General features: G+C 41.4%; 1 protein-coding gene across 3 annotated transcripts; it reads right to left on the bottom strand.

Moving 5' to 3' along the window:
* Nucleotides 1-608: 608 nt before the first annotated feature.
* On the bottom strand, nucleotides 609-17509 carry FBXL3 (F-box and leucine rich repeat protein 3). 3 transcript variants are annotated; one of them, XM_064408521.1, is made up of 5 exons: nucleotides 17489-17509; nucleotides 12607-12970; nucleotides 10416-10538; nucleotides 7218-7389; nucleotides 609-2370 (listed from the first exon to the last, which is right to left on the bottom strand). In XM_064408521.1, the coding sequence occupies exons 2-5, from the start codon at nucleotides 12967-12969 to the stop codon at nucleotides 1727-1729; spliced, it is 1302 nt and encodes a 433-aa protein (XP_064264591.1). In that variant the 5' UTR covers nucleotide 12970; nucleotides 17489-17509; the 3' UTR covers nucleotides 609-1726. The 3 variants fall into 3 exon arrangements, with proteins under 3 accessions (XP_064264591.1, XP_064264589.1, XP_064264590.1); XM_064408519.1 differs by lacking the exon at nucleotides 17489-17509 and adding an exon at nucleotides 17121-17367; XM_064408520.1 differs by lacking the exon at nucleotides 17489-17509 and adding an exon at nucleotides 13869-14081.
* Between the last annotated feature and the right edge of the window lie 99 nt (nucleotides 17510-17608).

The following is a 17608-nucleotide window of genomic DNA, read 5'->3' as shown; positions in this document are numbered from 1 at the left end:
CATTAATTTAACAAATTCTAATACAAAAACCGCATATTTCATAAAATGCAATTTTTAAATCAAAGCTCTACAGAAACATACAACTCCCCTATAAAGATGTCCAGTCCGCTGAGCACTCTTTGCTCAAAATATAGTTATGAACTTAAATACACTCATAAGTGTATTACACTAAATTATACATTCGGATAAACATGACTGAAATCAGAGATGAAGGAAATCTACTTACTACCAGAAGGAGCTGTACAGCTCAAGTGAGAAGCAGCCACCAGCTAAGCTCAACCCAGCCCGCGGGGGCAGCTCTGCCTTGCTGAGGGCTGACCACATCTCTCAAACATGCAGCTGTCTGGGCAACACTTCAGTGTTACCATCAGCAACCTCAAAGGGAAAATAACTGTTGGCAGTAAGAAATGAAGTCACAAGCCACATCCAGATCACACGCAGTGTCTTGCCTACACCATTTACAAACTAAAAACTTTCTTTAATAAAACTGATTTATCAAATGTTCAAAACAAATTTTTGCCTATTGCTCTACTTCACCAAGTCTACTCCTTTTGAATTGTTAAATATTATGAAATGACAGAACTAGCTGAATTAAAGGTATACAAAAATTATCATCTATCAAACATCCACTTTATACATAAACATTTCTGAAACAGATTTACAGTATACAGTTAGTTTATACAGCTTAAGCAACTGTTCCAATGTCATTTCTGTCAAACTGAAAGCAGCCAAAAGGTCTAAGGTTTTGTGAAAAAGTTCTTGGTCAACATTCAAATTCTACCTTTCTCACCTCACACTGCTCACACCCACGTCATCAGAATAACATTGCTGGGTTCATTTCACAAACCATACATTATTCCATCTCACCGTATGCTGCCAAACCGGTTAATGTGCAAGAATAGCTCATTAACTCCAGTGTGGTTTTAAATACAATGTATCTACATTTTCCCCCAGAATGCTTTCGCTTCCTGAGCTAGACATAAAATACCTTAAAACAGGTTTAGATGCAGATCTGAGACCTCATAAGCAAACTACATTAGAATGCATAGAGCGTGGAAAAAACCCCACACTGCTTTTGGTAGCTCACACTACTGGTTGTTAGCGCTCTAAATACATTTTAGATGGAACTAATAATCTGTTGAATAAGGTGGTCAACTCAATACTTTAGATGTCTAAACTTATTATTGTATATTGCTCTTGCCTTTATGACTTAACAGAATATGTGTATTTCACAGGCTACTAAACACTCCTCATAATCATCATCTTGTCATCGAGGTGACTGGATTTAAAATGCTACAGCCTGCAACAAAAGCATGCAATTTTGGTGGGGTTTTGCTTGGCTTTTTAAGATCAAATATGATTTTGTCCAATACTACTAATCTAAATCAAAGAGAAACACCATATTAAAACTGGTATTTTGCAAGTGCATTTCAATATTTTAAATAATTTTTATTTCCAAAAAGATCTGAGGTCACCTTTAATGACAAAGACTAAATATAAAACAAAAACCTTAATTTGTTTGGATGAAAATAGGTTTTGGAGCTGTGAACTCTTTTAGTTCTCAAATTCCAAAACAATTTTTGAAAGAAAAATTAATTTTCTAATCAAACCATTAATTAACTTGCAATAAAATCTATATTATGAAATAAGCTTATACAGGAAATTGCAATATGGTAAGCTTGGGTTTAAGGTGCTACTCCATTCACCCTGGAGTCTTTTAAGGACTTTACCAAGTGGGCATCATGTCTGGGAACCAGACTCTACCAAGATGCTTTGAAACCTCCCAATGAATCTGCTCTAAGCTGTATTTCTGATCAGGAATCAAAACTTCCTCCATAATAGAGAGCTGAGAGAGGCGACCGCCACACATCTTCACGAACTCCACAAAGGCACTGCAAGAGACTTCACATTCTCCAAGGCCCACGGCCGACAGGTACTTGCACCGCTCCGCGATGCAGATCAGCTCCTCGTCCAGCGGCCGCAATCCATTGGCACACACCACCAGTTCAACCAGCCGTGGGCACGTCATCCCCACGCGGCCCAGCACGTCCTTGCTGACTGACCTTCCGAAGTACAGGTGAGTGACGGGTATCTCGTAACGAAAGAACGGGTCAAACTCCTCCTCGTACAAGAAAAAGTACATGACTAAATTTACTTTAGGAGAATGCTTGATGAAAGCGTCCCAGCTGCTCTTCTGAAGGGTGTGGAACTGAGTCTGTCCGGGATTTTCACTGACCACGTCAATGCGCAAGTGTTCCAACCTGACGTGTTTCTCCGAAGACAGAGCGAGCAGCAGCTCATCGCTCAGCAGGTGGTAGTTCAGCGCCAGCTCACGCAAGCCATGGCACTGGTCAGCCACACAGAGGATACCTGTGAGAAGACAACACGATGCAAGGGGTTACACAGATAAAGACTGAGCATAAAACAGGAGGGAATTGTTTATGTGCATCAGGAGAGAGCTATGGGCACCTATTTCAAACGTGCAACCAAGACCTTAAATCAAAACCAAATCAAACCGGACAATCGGAACATTAATCTTTTTCACAAGCAGCATCTTGTGACATCTTTGTACCTACATGTGAGACAGACAGACACAATGTGACTACATCTCTGTTTTGCTGGGAATCATAAAGAAGTGAACAAACACATAAGCAGAAGTGACAAATATATAAATAGCATATTCTGACTGTTCTGCCCTGTTGTAAGACCACATATACTCAGCCTCATTTTTATACAAGTTGCTTACTCATAACAAAATATTTCCTTAGACAGCTCTGGAAGAACTGCTGAGTGCTCTGTGGCTGACAAAGCAACTGTGAATGAAATTTGTCATCTGAAGAAGGCAAATGTAAAACAAAAGTAAAATGAATGTTAGATTTTAATTCAATAGAGAGGCTGCTGCTGTCAGTATTTGTTTTTTCTAGGAAAGTATAAACACTTAAATTTGGAAAAGCTACAGCAAAAAAGAGACAAAATAGTAGAAAATTGGAGCAGCAATTTCTAAAACAGCAATTTTCAGATTCTCTCTAATTCAATATAATCTGCAGCTCAAAGACAAAAATATTAAAAAGAGAATCCAGGTCAGTCTAAGGTTTCCACTCACACTATTTGTAGATACAAGCGATGGTATTATACTGGTAACAGTACTGAAAAAAATAAAAAGCACTAAGAACAGAATTCAGTCCTCTGCATTTCATGTGACCCAGAAAACTGCATGAAATGTAGGATACGGCCTTTCCATTAAGAGAAGGGATGAGAACATAGCATTTAACGTGGAACTGAAAAACCTGAGCTCAATACACTGTCGTTCTGAAGCAACAGGAAGAAATTCAGAAAACAGCAGTTATTTTAAAGTGCAGCTATTAAATTTAAGAGAAGCCTATACTGAGCATAGAAACACTTTCTTAAAAAGAAAAATCACAGCAAAAACATTGCATGAATCAGAAGGGTCACTATGATCACTCTCTAAGGAAACTCAGACATGCGGCTTCAGAATACCTAGGTCTGTTGAGATAGAAAGTATTTTAGGCGCTTTCAAGATCCATATACATTTTCTCACCTAAACAAAGCTTCTTGTCCTGGCTGCCATCCTTCCATAAATTTTTGTTAACTTTAGGGGTACATTATGGACCAGTGCAGTGCAAAAAGGGAAGAGCTGGGGTACAACTTACTGTGATTTTTATGGGTCTAGAACTGGATATGCATGGTCTGTGAATGCAATTATGCATCCTACATAAAGAGCTGACAATGTATACAGTGTGGACAGCTACTAGAGTGCCTGCCTGGAGCCCATGTACTTCACAGAACACCCCTAGGCACTGCCTACACCTTTGTGTCACTGAGAGGTAAACAGCTCTGATCTCACTGCAGAGTTGCATTAAAAAAATCCCTGACCCATCATGTCCCTGATGAAGGCACACCTGACACCTGCTCTGCTTCCCAGCTCCACCCCAAGAGAAGCAGCCCTCCTATCCCATGCCACAGCACAAATACCACCTTTACAGGAACACTTTCCATTCCCTCTGTTCCAACAGTTAGTATTTCAGAGCAGGAACATCAAACAGAAGTAACTTTAGATAAGCTCACAAAGATTAGACATACATCACTGCCTTTGTTTCTCCAGCCCAAACTCAAACGTGCCCCTTTTATCTTCATACAGTAACTTAGAAAAATTCACTGTTTGATATCAATCTTTTTCCTTTATCCCTGCAGTAGTGGAGTCTCTTGCTCTACTTTTATTACTCTTTTCTGTCCTTCACTAAAAATTTCTTGAGAACTGACCTAGTAATGAACATTCCTGCCTCCTCCAATCTGAAGACATTTTAATTGCATCTATAAGTAATTAGTTTTGCAAATCACAGCCCTTTTGGTTCAATAAAGTTTTTCTACATTTATGCAGCCTGCTAATTATAATATCCCCATTACAAAAAAAATCCAGGTCACATTTTCCTTCAAGAGTCTCATTTTTGCAGCCTGCCTGCTCTTGAAGCCAACTATCCACATACCAGCTTCTTTCTTTGTTCCACTTGGTGGAACACCAAGGCGCCTCCCTGGACACCAGGTGCCCACCCAAGCTGTGCATCACTCCCTTCCCCAGCTGGGCAGGGGAGAGAGAATACTGTTAAAAACTCAAGAGTGAAGATAGGGATGACAGGGAGAGATCACTCACCAATTACCATCATGGGTAAGACAGACTCGACTTGGGGAAATCAATATATTATCAATTGAATCAGAGTAGGGTAATGAGAAATAAAACTGAATCTTAACACATCTTCCTCTCACTCCTTTGTTCTTCCCAGGCTTAACTTCCCATGACTTTCTCTACCTCCTTCCCTCCCAGCAGCACACGGGTACAGGGAATGAGGGCTGCAGTCAGCTCCTCAGACATTGTCTCTGCTACTCCTTCCTCCTCAGGGGCAGACCACCCCTCACTCGCTTTCCCGGCTCCATCATGGAGTCCCTCACATGGGAGCAGTCCCCACAAACTCTTCCAGCGGGAGGCCTGCTCAGACTGCAGTTCTTCACAAACTGCTCCAGCGTGGGTCCCTTCCATAGCATGCAGTCCTTCAGGAACAGCGTCCAGTGTTCCACACAGGGTCAATTCCTGCCATCAAATCTGCTCCAGCATGGGCTCCTCTCTCAACAAGTGCTTCTAATTGACTCTTCCAGCATGGGCTTCCCACAGGGTCACAGCCTCCTTCCAGCATCCACTTGTTCCAACATAAGGTCCTCCATGGGCTGCAGGTGGACCTCTGCTCCAGAATAGATCTCCATGGGCTGCAGGGGCACAGCTGCCTCACCATGCTTGCACCACGGGCTGCAGGGGAATCTCAGTTCCAGCACCTGGATCAGCTCCTGCCCCTCCTTCACTGACCTTGATGTCTGCAGAATTGTTTCTCTCATGTGTTCTCACTCCTTCCTCCAGCTGCAATTGCTGTCCTGCAGTACCTTCTCCCCCTTCTTGAACAGGTTATCCCAGAGGTGCTACCATTGTCACCAATGGGCTTGGCCTTGGCTCTGCTGGACATGGGGAAGCTTCTGGCAGTTTTCACAGAAACTACGCCGGTAGCCCCCTCACTGCCCCACAAAACAAGTGCCATGCAAACCCAATGCATCCACTTTTTTCTCCATCTCAAGGCACACCCATATCTGAATTAAGCAATTAAACTCTCCTGCTGTTTGCTCAGCACTCCCTGCTTTTGTTACTAAGGCATCTTACTCCAATCTATTCATCCTCCATGAAGGACATGTGCTCCTTTAACAGGCACGACCATTTCTTACCCATTGTTCCTTCAAATTACAACCATGCAAGACACATCAACCAGAACACACCCATGTCTCCTCCCAAATTATCGAGTGTATGATGTTCCAATGAAGCCTTCTAGCAAGGATTATGCACAAACCAGCAAAGTCTGCTAGAGCTGACAGGTTACTCTTCGATCCAAGTCCAAGGAAATTACTCTCTCTGCCTAGCTACAAATTACTGCCGAAGCATTTTCCTCCTGACAGACAGGTTACGGCTCTTTCACTTCTCAGACACAAGGATTCTCAAAAAGCAATTTTAGGCTGGAAAAGCCAGTCCCTCAAGCCAATTTAAACAACCCCCATCTGCAACTAGAAAGCTTTGGAGGAGGCAACATTGCAGTTAATTCCATGAACACTTTGCTGGACCAGGCTACTGCAAAACACCAGTCCTGCACTTTCAGCACTTCTTGATACAAAACCAAACATGAGGCGCTGTCTGAGAGATACACTCACAAAAGTTATTAAGTTTGTTTTGTTTGTTATCACTACAATAACACGCCCTCTGCAACACTACTGCTTTTCCCTTTCCCCTTGTAGGAATCCTGCTGGTGAATTTGATAATAAATGTAGCATTTACAGGTGCCATGTATTTGCATGGAGAAAGTTATAGTGTTATGATTTCTATGGTTTCTACTCATCCTCAGAAGAGGAATCATACTAAGTTGCTAGCATTTCATTTACAATTCCTCTTCTCTTTCTCAGTGGAAAACTGTATGTGTTAAGTGATGGTCTGTGAATAAATCTTACACTTGCCGTAAGTTGTGTAAGTCTACCACAAATGTTAATTCTGTGAACTTCAACAATCTTCAGTGATTTTGTTCTGGTAGGAGCGGCTTCATTCTTGTTACAGACACAGTTAAGAGTGTTAGAGAAGTACATTTGGTAACTGTAGAAGTTTTGCACAGCTCAGTCTCATCTCCCCTTTTTGATGCTGTCTGCAGTTTTTCTCCAGCAATGACTTTCTTTCAGAATTACTAAACCAGCATCTTCCTAACCCATGGCATTGCAACAGTCAAAACCCACACATAACAAAGTATGGAAAATAAACTTGTATTCCAAAAAAGCTTCATTATATTGGAATACTTTGTCATTGCACAAATAGAGCACAATCAATTTGATATGTTCTCATTAAGTTCCACGTGAGGTTAACTATCTACCCACAACAGACATGCACTATTTTACCATTAGCCCAGCAGTCACTGTGAAGTGGCAGGACAGACGGACTGAGCTCCAGCTGAAAGTACTTTATTCAGGGACAGTTACTGGTAGTACCATACTCATCTTCCCTCTTACCCCACCCCTATGTTATCAGAGGTGTACTGGTTTCAGACAGAATTTAATAGATGCATTAAAAAATCCCAACCAACCAAAAAAATCCCCAACAGGCTAACCCCAAAGCCACAGTAGCTTACCAGCTGGAGAAACATGAGGACAGCTGCTCATTTTCAACAGTTTGAGTGTGTCGCTGTTGTTAGCCACCAGAACCTTGAGAGATGGATCATCTACGGGTGTGTCATCAATCTTAAGTGAAGAGAGGGATTTGGAGTTCACAAACACCACTGTCAGTGCAGAAATAAAGTGAGACTGAAAAAAAAGAAAGCTTAAATGAAAGAGTGGTATGTGAAGTAAAAATCTCAATGGTTTCACACTGTACACACAGCAGTCCTAGTTTTTACTTCTTGACAGTATTTGTAGAAAAAGCATTATTTTGATATTGCATAATTAAAAAATGATACTAAAATACTGACATTTAGTTCTCTACTTCCTTAGTAGAGGAAGTATAATAATTTTTTGCTATCTGCTTATTAATTGGGCAAATCAGAATGTGTAACATTAGATGTTAATCAAGAACCCGACACTGGGCAATCCACTGCACAAATTTAAATCTACAGAAAACCAGAAGCAAAGGGAAAGCCTAGAAGCTCTCATTTTGAGGATTTTTTTTTAATGTCCTTTCCACAGATGAGGCAAGTCACACTCTAAAAGAAGCATCTTCTGGAAGAGGAATTCCCTCATGGCAAGTTGTGCTGCACTGGTGAGATGCAAACACAGTCAGGAGTGTTTGTATCCAAAGCCAAATGACTGCACTGCCTGCCTACCACCCACATAGGAGTATTTAGGGTTTGGATGGATTTCTTGGAAAGCTAACTGGAGTGGTCCAAACAGAGCCAAGGAGCAGGAAAACTATTAATTACTGAATAAACAGCATGGATAAGGTAGGACAAGTGCTCAGCATTTTTGCATAACCACTGAAACTTATCATTAAAGACATAGCCCTGGGAACCTGAACTTGAGAAACACAGACTAAGGAGCAGATACAGCAGTGATTGTAAAAAGCACTGGTGGTATGAAGTGAATAGTTAGTTCATCTTCATTATTTCTTATCAGACTGACCAAATAGAAGACTTTAAAAAAGTATTTTCTCCATGCACTACATTAAGCATCTTTAAAAAACTGAGCTGCTACTTGGATTTCAAGCCTGTTTCACTCTGAGCCACAGGCACATATCCTGAATACAGTTACATGAGAGAAGGCCTGGTAACAATATTTGTTCCTTCTTAGGTGATATATTTGTGATTTTTGATAAAACTGCCACACAATGAGAGATGTAGAGTAGAACTTACTGCTTTCACGTTTACACAAACTTTTAAAGTCACTTCATGCAAATGGAAACAGGAGGTTCAACTCAGAATCTTTACACACTTTGGCTTTAGGGACCACTCCAACTATCCTGACAGTATGCTCCTTCTATATGCTATGTACAGAAGAAAAGACACTACACTATTATTTCAACTTTGTATTATGGGTGTTTTAGTAGTCGTTTTATTCTGTGTATTTAGAAAAAGAAGGCTATTAAATAGAAAGGCAAAGAAAGTTAACCACACTATTAAAAAAAGGTAACTTGAACCTTCTAGTTTGAAGAGCTAACAGGAAACAGGCACTATCCCAACATGTAAAAGCTGGTCTTTTCAGTATTGCCACATCGGTGGTATGATTCTTTAAAAGATTCTATTCACCTAGAATGTACTTAGTGAAAAGACAGGCAACACAACTCTGAGTTACAGGTATTTGCCACATGTCAGGTCACTTGACAAGAAGAAAGCACTAATGAAGATAATGCCAAGTAGTTCAGACTTCCTATACAGCCTTGATAAAAATAAAAACTCCCACCACACCAAAAAAATCCAGAACCACAGCAAAGTATTAACCATTTTCCAAATTAATTCATTTTTGTCTGCTTTTCATCTAATAGAGCTGTCACTAACAGCTTCCCACAAGAATTCAATCATGGCCAAATTAAATTCTTTAGTTTCACTCAGTTGTCCCTTATGCAAATGACAAAACTATTGAAGTTGTTAGCACCAAAAGGCTAATTATCCTTAGAGCTGATTTTGGCTTATTTTGAATCTATTTTTTTTGAAGCCAAATGTGAAATTACTGAGAACAAAAAAAGGAAGCTTGTGCTTTATAAGCCTTGAAGCTAAGAACATAGCATGAACAATTACAAGTAATTACTCAACAAGATGAACATGACCCTAATACATCCCTCCAGAGAAAGCTAAGAGACCTAAAGCAGCATTCAGAGTAATAAAGAAAACAGTAAGAAAGAGCTGAAAGGACAAACTATTTTTAATACACTGTGGATTGTTTTCACTACATTCAGGTTTTCTTATCATCACACCTTGAAGAACATCCGAAAAGGAAAAAAATCAGAGCAAAACTAGTTAAATATCTGAAAAGCCTCTTTGAAAATTATGGATTAAAAATACATATTCAAGAGAGCTACATGATGTGGCAGTGACCACTGCAAGGACAATAACTGATAACCCTTCTGTAGCCAACCTTACCTGCAGCCTACTTCCTTTCCTGAGGCTGTCTCTAGTTCTTCCTTCTCCTTACTGCCATCACCAGCCATGACATCACTGGGATCTAGCTAATAATCTGTTTGCATCTGGCCCCTCACAACCACTCCCCTGCTCCTCAGCAACAGCACACTTCCACCTCACTAACAGGAATGCTTCTCTAGAAGCACATATAAGAGATTTGTCATCCAGATTAAATGCTTTCTAACAAGATCTGACTTTTGGTAAACATGCAAAGCAAAAATCTTGACTGAAAATTTCAGAAATACAGTGCACTTCACCAAGTATGCTAATGCCTGACTGCCTGACATGAAGCCCTGCAAATTATGATCCTATTTCTTTCTGAAGAGATTGTGTAAGCCCTATGGCAAGTCCACAGTGATGAAATTCTACCACTCATTTGATTGTAACTGTCTCCTAACAAACCCCACAACACAGTGACACAGACCTGAACTGTCTAGCCTCTTAACTTGCACCATGCTGCTCAGCACTACATTGAGGTCAACAAACAGGACTTGAAAGAACAAGGTCAGGTCTACACTCTCAAACGATTCAGAGACTGAATGGAACTTCATATACCCATCACTGCACATATCAGCTCCTCCCTTTATTTGAGCCCAGACCACCATTAAACTTTTCTTTATCCAAGATTCATATTCCTACAATAGAACTTTTCATAAAGTTACAGAAGTACTGTATGAAACACTGCAATACTTTGCAATAGAAAATATACATATAATAAAATACCTTTGGTAAATCCATGAAGCTTGGCCGGGCAGTTGAAATTAGCCCAAGTGTTTTCAGAGAGCAATTCACAAGCTGTGATAAAATATCACAAGCTGCTTCTGCAGATTCCTTGCTACTGTCCACCTTAAAACAAAATGAATTTGGTGTTCAGAATGCACTGCAAATACACTCTTTGTTTTTCACTTTACCTTCCGAAATGTGATGCAAAAATAAACAAACCTCACTGCGAATCCATCAATGTTTATTCCCCAAAAACGTATGAATCAAAAATCCAAGACTATTTGCTATAAATGTACTACTCTTCTTAACACTTTGGTAAAATATAGCATGGTGAGGGGTCAACTAAACAAACAGTTTGTTCCAAGATACTTATTCCACATCAAATAACAAGAAAGCGGAGGGTCCAGAGCCTATTCCACTTTGTCTTTACATTCCTCCTTACTAAAATGCAAGAATTCTATAAATCCTTTACTATGTGCAAAAGCCACTTCTTTTTACAGTGGCCCAGTTCATAAAATTGAGCTGCTGGAGAGTTAAGTGCATTATCATATGAACCTGAATGACTGGCCCATCACTGTTAAAACCACAACACATGCAATGGATACTCTGAAAAAACCAACCAAACACACCAACACAAACCCCAAACCTTCATTAGTCAGGTTGCTGCCCAACCAAATCACTTAAGAGTGTCTCCAGGGCACTTCCCCTGACTCTCAGATGTGCTTTCTGAATAACCCCTTACGTACAGCAGCCATGACAGCTTTGCAAAACAGCAGAACAGTATAAAGCTTCATCACAGGATCAAATTTAACTCCACTGTAAGCCCTGCTACCTTGGCAGCAATAGATTAAGTCAAATGAACGTTCATTTTCTGCTCAAACACAAGCTGAAAAACCTTATTTTCAACAATCTCATCCTTCTTTGCCTACAGAAAACAGCCCTCTGGTTTTCAGCCTTTACAGAGGACCCGTGAGTGTTACACCCACTTCCTTGTGTACTCTGCAGCACTGAGGACAAGTGAAGTGACACACAAAAGAATTGATGGAACACCCTATGAGCAAAGGGCACCCGAAATCCTTTGGGTGTAAAGCAACACAGACAGGAGATAAGACACTGGGAGGTTACTCCACTACAGCCCTAGGTTTTCTTTATTTGGATGCTGATACAAGCCCTGTAAACCACGTGGTAAGAGTTTGTATCTGGTACTGCAAGCAAGCAGTAGCAATACATGTGATCAGGCAGAGGTGACTCAACTCCTCACACGCTGATGATTCCAGCATTAGAACTGCCTGATCTCAGAAACAAGTATGCTGAGCTTGCTGCAGAACACATTTCCTTTCCAAATTTCTCACACAGCTGATGCGTATGCAGCCATGAGATTCACAGCACCTTTCCAAAACACACTGGTATGTAAGCCCACATTAAAGGTTTTCATGTGCTGAAAATAATTCCATAATGTGAACAGAACCAATTCTCATCAAATGGTATTTCTCAGCCAGGCACAATCAGTACATGCACCATCCTATGCAAACCGCATGCACTTTTTCAGAATCCTGAAAAACAGTTGTACAAAGTACAGACAATCCCATACAATTTAAGATTAAAACTGCTAATTGATGACTAGCAGTACTGAAGTCACTCTCTGTGCATCAGATGTTTTCTAACCAAGAATATTAGAGCCAAGTATCTACAGCATGTGAAATGGGGAAATGCTCAACTTAGGCATCCTGACTGAACTTAATTCTGAGGCAGTAACCCACACATGTAGCTGTATCAGAACTATTTCTGTCCACCTCATGAAGCAGAATTTTAAGCAGCTACATTGCTACAAAAAAACCCTCAAAAAATCAAAAAAGCCAAAACCAACCAAAAAGCTCACAAAAAACCTCAAAAAACAAACCAGCAAAGGACCCACAAAAAAAACCCTAAAAACCTCAAACAAACCACAACAGCAGCCAAAAAAATTCTCATCTAACAGAAATAAGACAATGAAAAGGTATGTTCAATACTGTTATTCCAAGTTTTGGAACTGAAAATATACCCAAACAAATTAATTGGGAGGTAACCTCCATTGAGAGAATGCATTTCTTCCGTATATTAAGCCTGAAAACAAGGCCACCTACCACAGTGTTAGCTGCCCTATTCCTTTTAGAATAAAAGTCACTTTTAAAAAGCCTACGAAATACACTACCTTGAAGCTAACATACTGCAGGTGATTGGAATGCCTCTTTATTATCTGCTTGATTAGCTCGGGGTGTGTAGTCCTCAGGTTCGATGTGGCTGGTTGATTCAGCTCAAACTCAAAGCACCTCCAGAGATCAGGCATATGAAACACCTGGTTCCAGCTCCTGCAGACCTGGGATGCATGAGCACGATCCAGAAGTGGCAAGTACTGGAACACCTGCAGGATAATGTCTTGGAGCAGGTTTGCCCAGTCAGGACTCTGCACAACTGTGGTTTTCTTCTCTACAATCTTGTGTCTCTTGGACTCCTTCTCAGTTGTGTCATCAGATGAACTGCTGTTGGCCTCATTAGTTTTCCTTCCTCGTTTCATTCTATAGAAGTAAAAAAAAATAAAAAATTATTATTTATTTTGTAAATGTAAATGAGCTGCGAACAATACTAACAGAAAACTGTGGAGATGAAAAAGGGTATTATATGCAACAACACCTTGGCAGGGTTTTTTTTCCTGCCATATATAAAGGAAAAAAAAATCCAAGTAACAAACCAAAATGGCAGTCCAGAAATAACATTATCATCTAAACTGATATCTTTACTATTACTTTTTTAATCATTAACAGTGCCAACCCATTTATAACAGTCACTCTCCTTTCAGTGTTTCATTTGTGTGTTTGAGAACACTTTGAACCTAATTTGTTTTACTGTGCTGTTGATTATTACTCTACTGTTCTACTAATGGAATGGTAATCTTCAAAACAATTTTTTGAACACTGACATAAATATTTCTGGCCCAGTACTATTTATTAGGAACAACACTTGAAACTGTGGAGATAAAAATCAAGGAAGTAAATAATTACTGTATGCCTGCTTGCAAGCACTGCATATTGCAGATGTTGTATCAGACCAAATAATTTTTTTCTCAGAGAGGAAGAATATTTTCGTCTTAAATTTATTCAAAATACATTACTTCAATAGGCATCTGTTTGAAATCAGTATCCTTGAAAATATATTTCATCAAGTCCATTGGTGTGTTTTCATTTTTCCAGCTAATAAATAGGCATTACAGAAGATTTCCAGTAACAGTCTGGAAGTTTCAACCCACAAAAAAAAATACAGAGAAGGGCCAGAAAAAATTCTTCAAAATTGTATTAAATTCAGCAAGCCTGTGGCAAAAAGTTGTAGCATATCTTTTTCCATAATTACGTCACTTAAACAACTTCTACCTTTTATATTACATTTATATTACATTATTGGAGAGAAACAAACCCTTACCACTACATATAGCTGAAATACATCCAGGGCTCACTGGGTTTTAATCCAAACATTTTCTTTGGTACATGCCATCTTACTACTGAACTTGGCATCTGATCATTTATTTTTAAAATCCTCAGTGTGATGTACATCATGTCCTAAAGGGCTCTGCTACCTCATGCTCAACTGCAATGTGCTCAGTTCCAGAGAATCCAGGGGCAGGGTGAGTCTGGCACATAAAGCACCCCCAGCTTCTCTGATTTCTAGAAGATAGACAAGGACTTCATACACAGCGAAATCCTCCTGGTTTAACATTCAAGTACAATTACATGTCTAGGATTATCATATGCCCAGATCCCTCCTGGGATCTGAAAAGTTACGTTTCCCTGCTATGTACTGTGACCAAGTCTGGAAGTACTTCCTAAAACAAAATGCCAGCTAAAAATGATACTGTTCATAATCCAATGCATCACAGATTATTTTCTCAAAGCCAGCACCTCCCTACCTATCTTTAAAAGGCTTTAATCCTAGCTACTCACATGACAGAAGCAAGCTATCACTTAAGGTCTAAAGCCACTCACAAGATGATGCAGACAAACCTGAACATACGATCACGAAAGACTGATGAAGAAAATTTGTCTTGACTTTTTTCAGCTCCTATTTTTACTCCCAGCATACTTGGAAGCAAGCAGAGGATGAAAACAGTACTGGGCAAAAATCTCTACTTGCTTCCTGAGAACTGTTTTCTGTGATTCAGTTCCTGTCTATGGGACTATGCAGAGCACAATTCCTGTGCTGGAACAAGCTTTCTGCCAGAGACTGAGCTCTGTGGCTGAGCCACTTCATCAGTGAAGAAAAGCAAGGAAACTGAACAGTGACTCAGAACCATCTGCAACTAAGAAAAATATAAAGGAATTGGATTTTGCAACCATGAAAATGGAATTCAACTTGAAATTAATCAAGATTTAATTGGCAAATCCACTGCAAGCCTGTCACGTTTCTGTTAGAGATAATAACTCAGCATAGTGCAAGAACAATATTTATAATAAGCTAGTCTGAAATGCAGCATTAGTTTAAGCTTTAGGCTAAACAGATATTCCAAACAACTAGGTTATAATGAGCATTCACCACAGGCAAGCTATTAACTTGCCAAATTCAGGCTTGCCTGTTTGATGTCCAAGTCTTTCCAAAGCCATCTGTAAAAAGCTACAGAAGGTACTGTTAGACTGGGCTCTCCAAGTCCTCCTTTGCAGAGATCTTGTCTTGCCTTTTGCTAGCAAGGCAGTAAATCTGCATAAATGTTCCAGTTAGGTGGGCTACTTTTACCACTGCATTAAGGTAGGGTTTGGGATTTTTTCCCCTCTTTTTTGTCTCCCTTTCAGACCAGGAGAGAGCTACCACTGACAGAACTGTATTCATTTTTCTTCTGGAGAAAAGGCCTCTGGGATGTGTTGGCAGGAGCAGACCAGGTCACTGACAGCTCCCAGTGCACACCTTGGAGCTAACTGGGATGAGCCCTAAGTAGTTAATATGTGCTGGTTACAGACCAAAACCCACTCATGGAAGCTGTGGGACACTGTCCCACATTTTTGTAAACAGCCAACTTAAAAAATGAAAAGACAACACAGCCATCACTTAGAGGTATACTGATGCTTTCTTCTTCCAAGAAAATAAGAAGTTACATGTTCTAAATGCCATGACTTAAAGCAAGGGATGGGGAAAAAACACACCCTTCCAGACAACTCTTTTTGTTACTAACACCTTGTAATTAAAGACGTCAAGATTTTTGAAACCTTTCAAAAGTATTTCCTTGGCAAATTTTTTCCAAACGAAAAAAAGTGCCTAAGCTCAAGATTAAAAAATATTATTTTAAGAACTGTGTAACTGTCTTGTCATCTAATTTTTGACCAATTTGCTAATCTAATGTTTGGGTTCTCATTTTAGAACTTAAAGTATCAGAATAGTTTTTGGTTTTTTTTTAATGTAACTGCTTTCAACCTCTTCACATGCCAACAATAAAACAAATATGAAATTTAAAGAATGCATACTTGCCTGCATTAGTTTACAGAGCTATTTAAATACATTTACTTTTAAAAGGCCACTTAAGAGAGTAAACCTTTCTGAACATTTAACATAAAAACAAGGCAATGCAATTAGAAGTTCAATTCGCTTTGCTTTATGTATCCAGTAATTTAAAGATTTGACCACTTGAAACCCAAGAACAACTTTTCAACAAGGAAGACGTGGATGAAAAATTCCATACTAGCAAATTACTGCATGAGTAAAACCTACTTTTCAAGGAATGATTGCTTATCACTTCTTAGAAACGCATGAACCATCAATCTTGCTTTTAACTCTCTCTGGCACACTCAGGACACACACATATCACTGTTTTTCAAACTGCTGCTGCAACCAACTTTGCTTTAGAAGCTAAGATCTTGCCAGAAAGGAACATAAACCCCAAAAAAACCAAACCAACAAAAATACCCAACTCTGTGGGGGCAGAGAGATGGGTGAAAGCCGGGTGCCTGCTTGACTCCTTTAGATTTTCCAAGTAAATTTCTCCACCTATCACACGGACTTGTTTCTGAACTCCGCACCTGGGCGCAACCCACGCTATCTTGTTTGCAATAGTCATGTCCAACCCTAACCACACAGCTCAGTCACCGAGCAGGAGGAGGAGCAAAGCACGTGCTTAACATTGTTTTTATTGCCGAGTAAGGTGCAGCCAGAGCACAACGGCAGTTAAAAAAAAAAAAAGAAAAAAAAAAGAAAAAAAACAACAAAAAAACCCCACAACCAAAACCAAACCAAACAAACTGTGCAGAGCTGTTTGCACCCGACTGATAACGCTTTCCCAAGAGCCTGTCCAACAGAGCTCGCTGTGCCTCACCCCCGCTGTTCCAGGAACACCAGGAATGCGCTGAGGGGAGCACGGGCTAGAGGAGGGGGCGACCCGGGCACGAACCCAAGGCCTCCCTGCCGCAAACAACCCGCTCCGCTGGACACAGCGGGGCTCTCACGACTGACTGCCGCTGTCACGGGAAAGCCGCGAGGCAGCGACCCCCAGACACGGCGGAGCAGGATTTAAGGATCGCTCGCTACTCCCGGAGAAGGCTCCCCTCAGGGTCGGCTCCTTCCGGCCCAGCCCCGGCGCGGAGCTCCGACAGCCCGGCAGGCCCCGAGCTCCGCCGGCCCCGCGGCTCGGAGCCCGCTCCTGGGGCCTGGCACCCTGCGGACGGAGCCGCCGCCCGCCCCTTCCCGCCCCATCACCTGGCGGCTCCTTGCTGCGCTTCGCATTAACCGGGGCTCGGGCCGCGCTGGCGCCTCCGCTCCGGCCACATCAGCTCTCTCCGCCAAAGCCGACCCCAGCGCCACCTCCGCCGCCCGACCGTCCGCCCCGTCCCGTCCCACCCGCGTCGCCGCTCCGCTCCGTCCCTGGCTCGCTCTCTGTTTACTTCCAGCGGCGGAAGCGACGCGAAGCAGCCAAAATGGCGGCGGGCGGGCGGGCCGGGAGGCGGCGGCCCCACCTCCCCTCAGCGCCTCGGAGCCGGGGCCGGCGCCAGCTCCTCCTCCCGCCCGGCTGGGGCTGGGCGCGACTCGCCTCGGGCAGGAGCGGAGCCGTGCGGTCTGGGGCGTACCGGGGCTAATCCCAGAATCGATCAGGTTGGAAAAGTCCTCCGAGATCATCGAGTCCGGCCTGTGATCGAACGCCCCCGTATCAACTACAGCATGGCACTCAGTGCCCCCTCAGTGCCGCG

Source organism: Passer domesticus, chromosome 2, assembly GCF_036417665.1.
Source record: "Passer domesticus isolate bPasDom1 chromosome 2, bPasDom1.hap1, whole genome shotgun sequence".
Lineage (NCBI taxonomy): Eukaryota > Metazoa > Chordata > Aves > Passeriformes > Passeridae > Passer > Passer domesticus.
Note: the sequence above shows the minus strand (reverse complement) of the source record. Positions and strands in the feature narration are given on the sequence as shown.

Bases quoted from the DNA above. Each gene is read 5' to 3' on its own strand.
- FBXL3 (XM_064408521.1), bottom strand. From the start codon at position 12,969: ATGAAACGAGGAAGGAAAACTAATGAGGCCAACAGCAGTTCATCTGAT. The intron at 10,539-12,606 runs GTAGTGTATTTC...TTTTGTTTTAAG, and splicing joins TGCAGTATGTTAGCTTCAAG to GTGGACAGTAGCAAGGAATC. The intron at 2,371-7,217 runs GTAAGCTACTGT...GTCTTCTCACAG, and splicing joins TCCTCATGTTTCTCCAGCTG to GTATCCTCTGTGTGGCTGAC.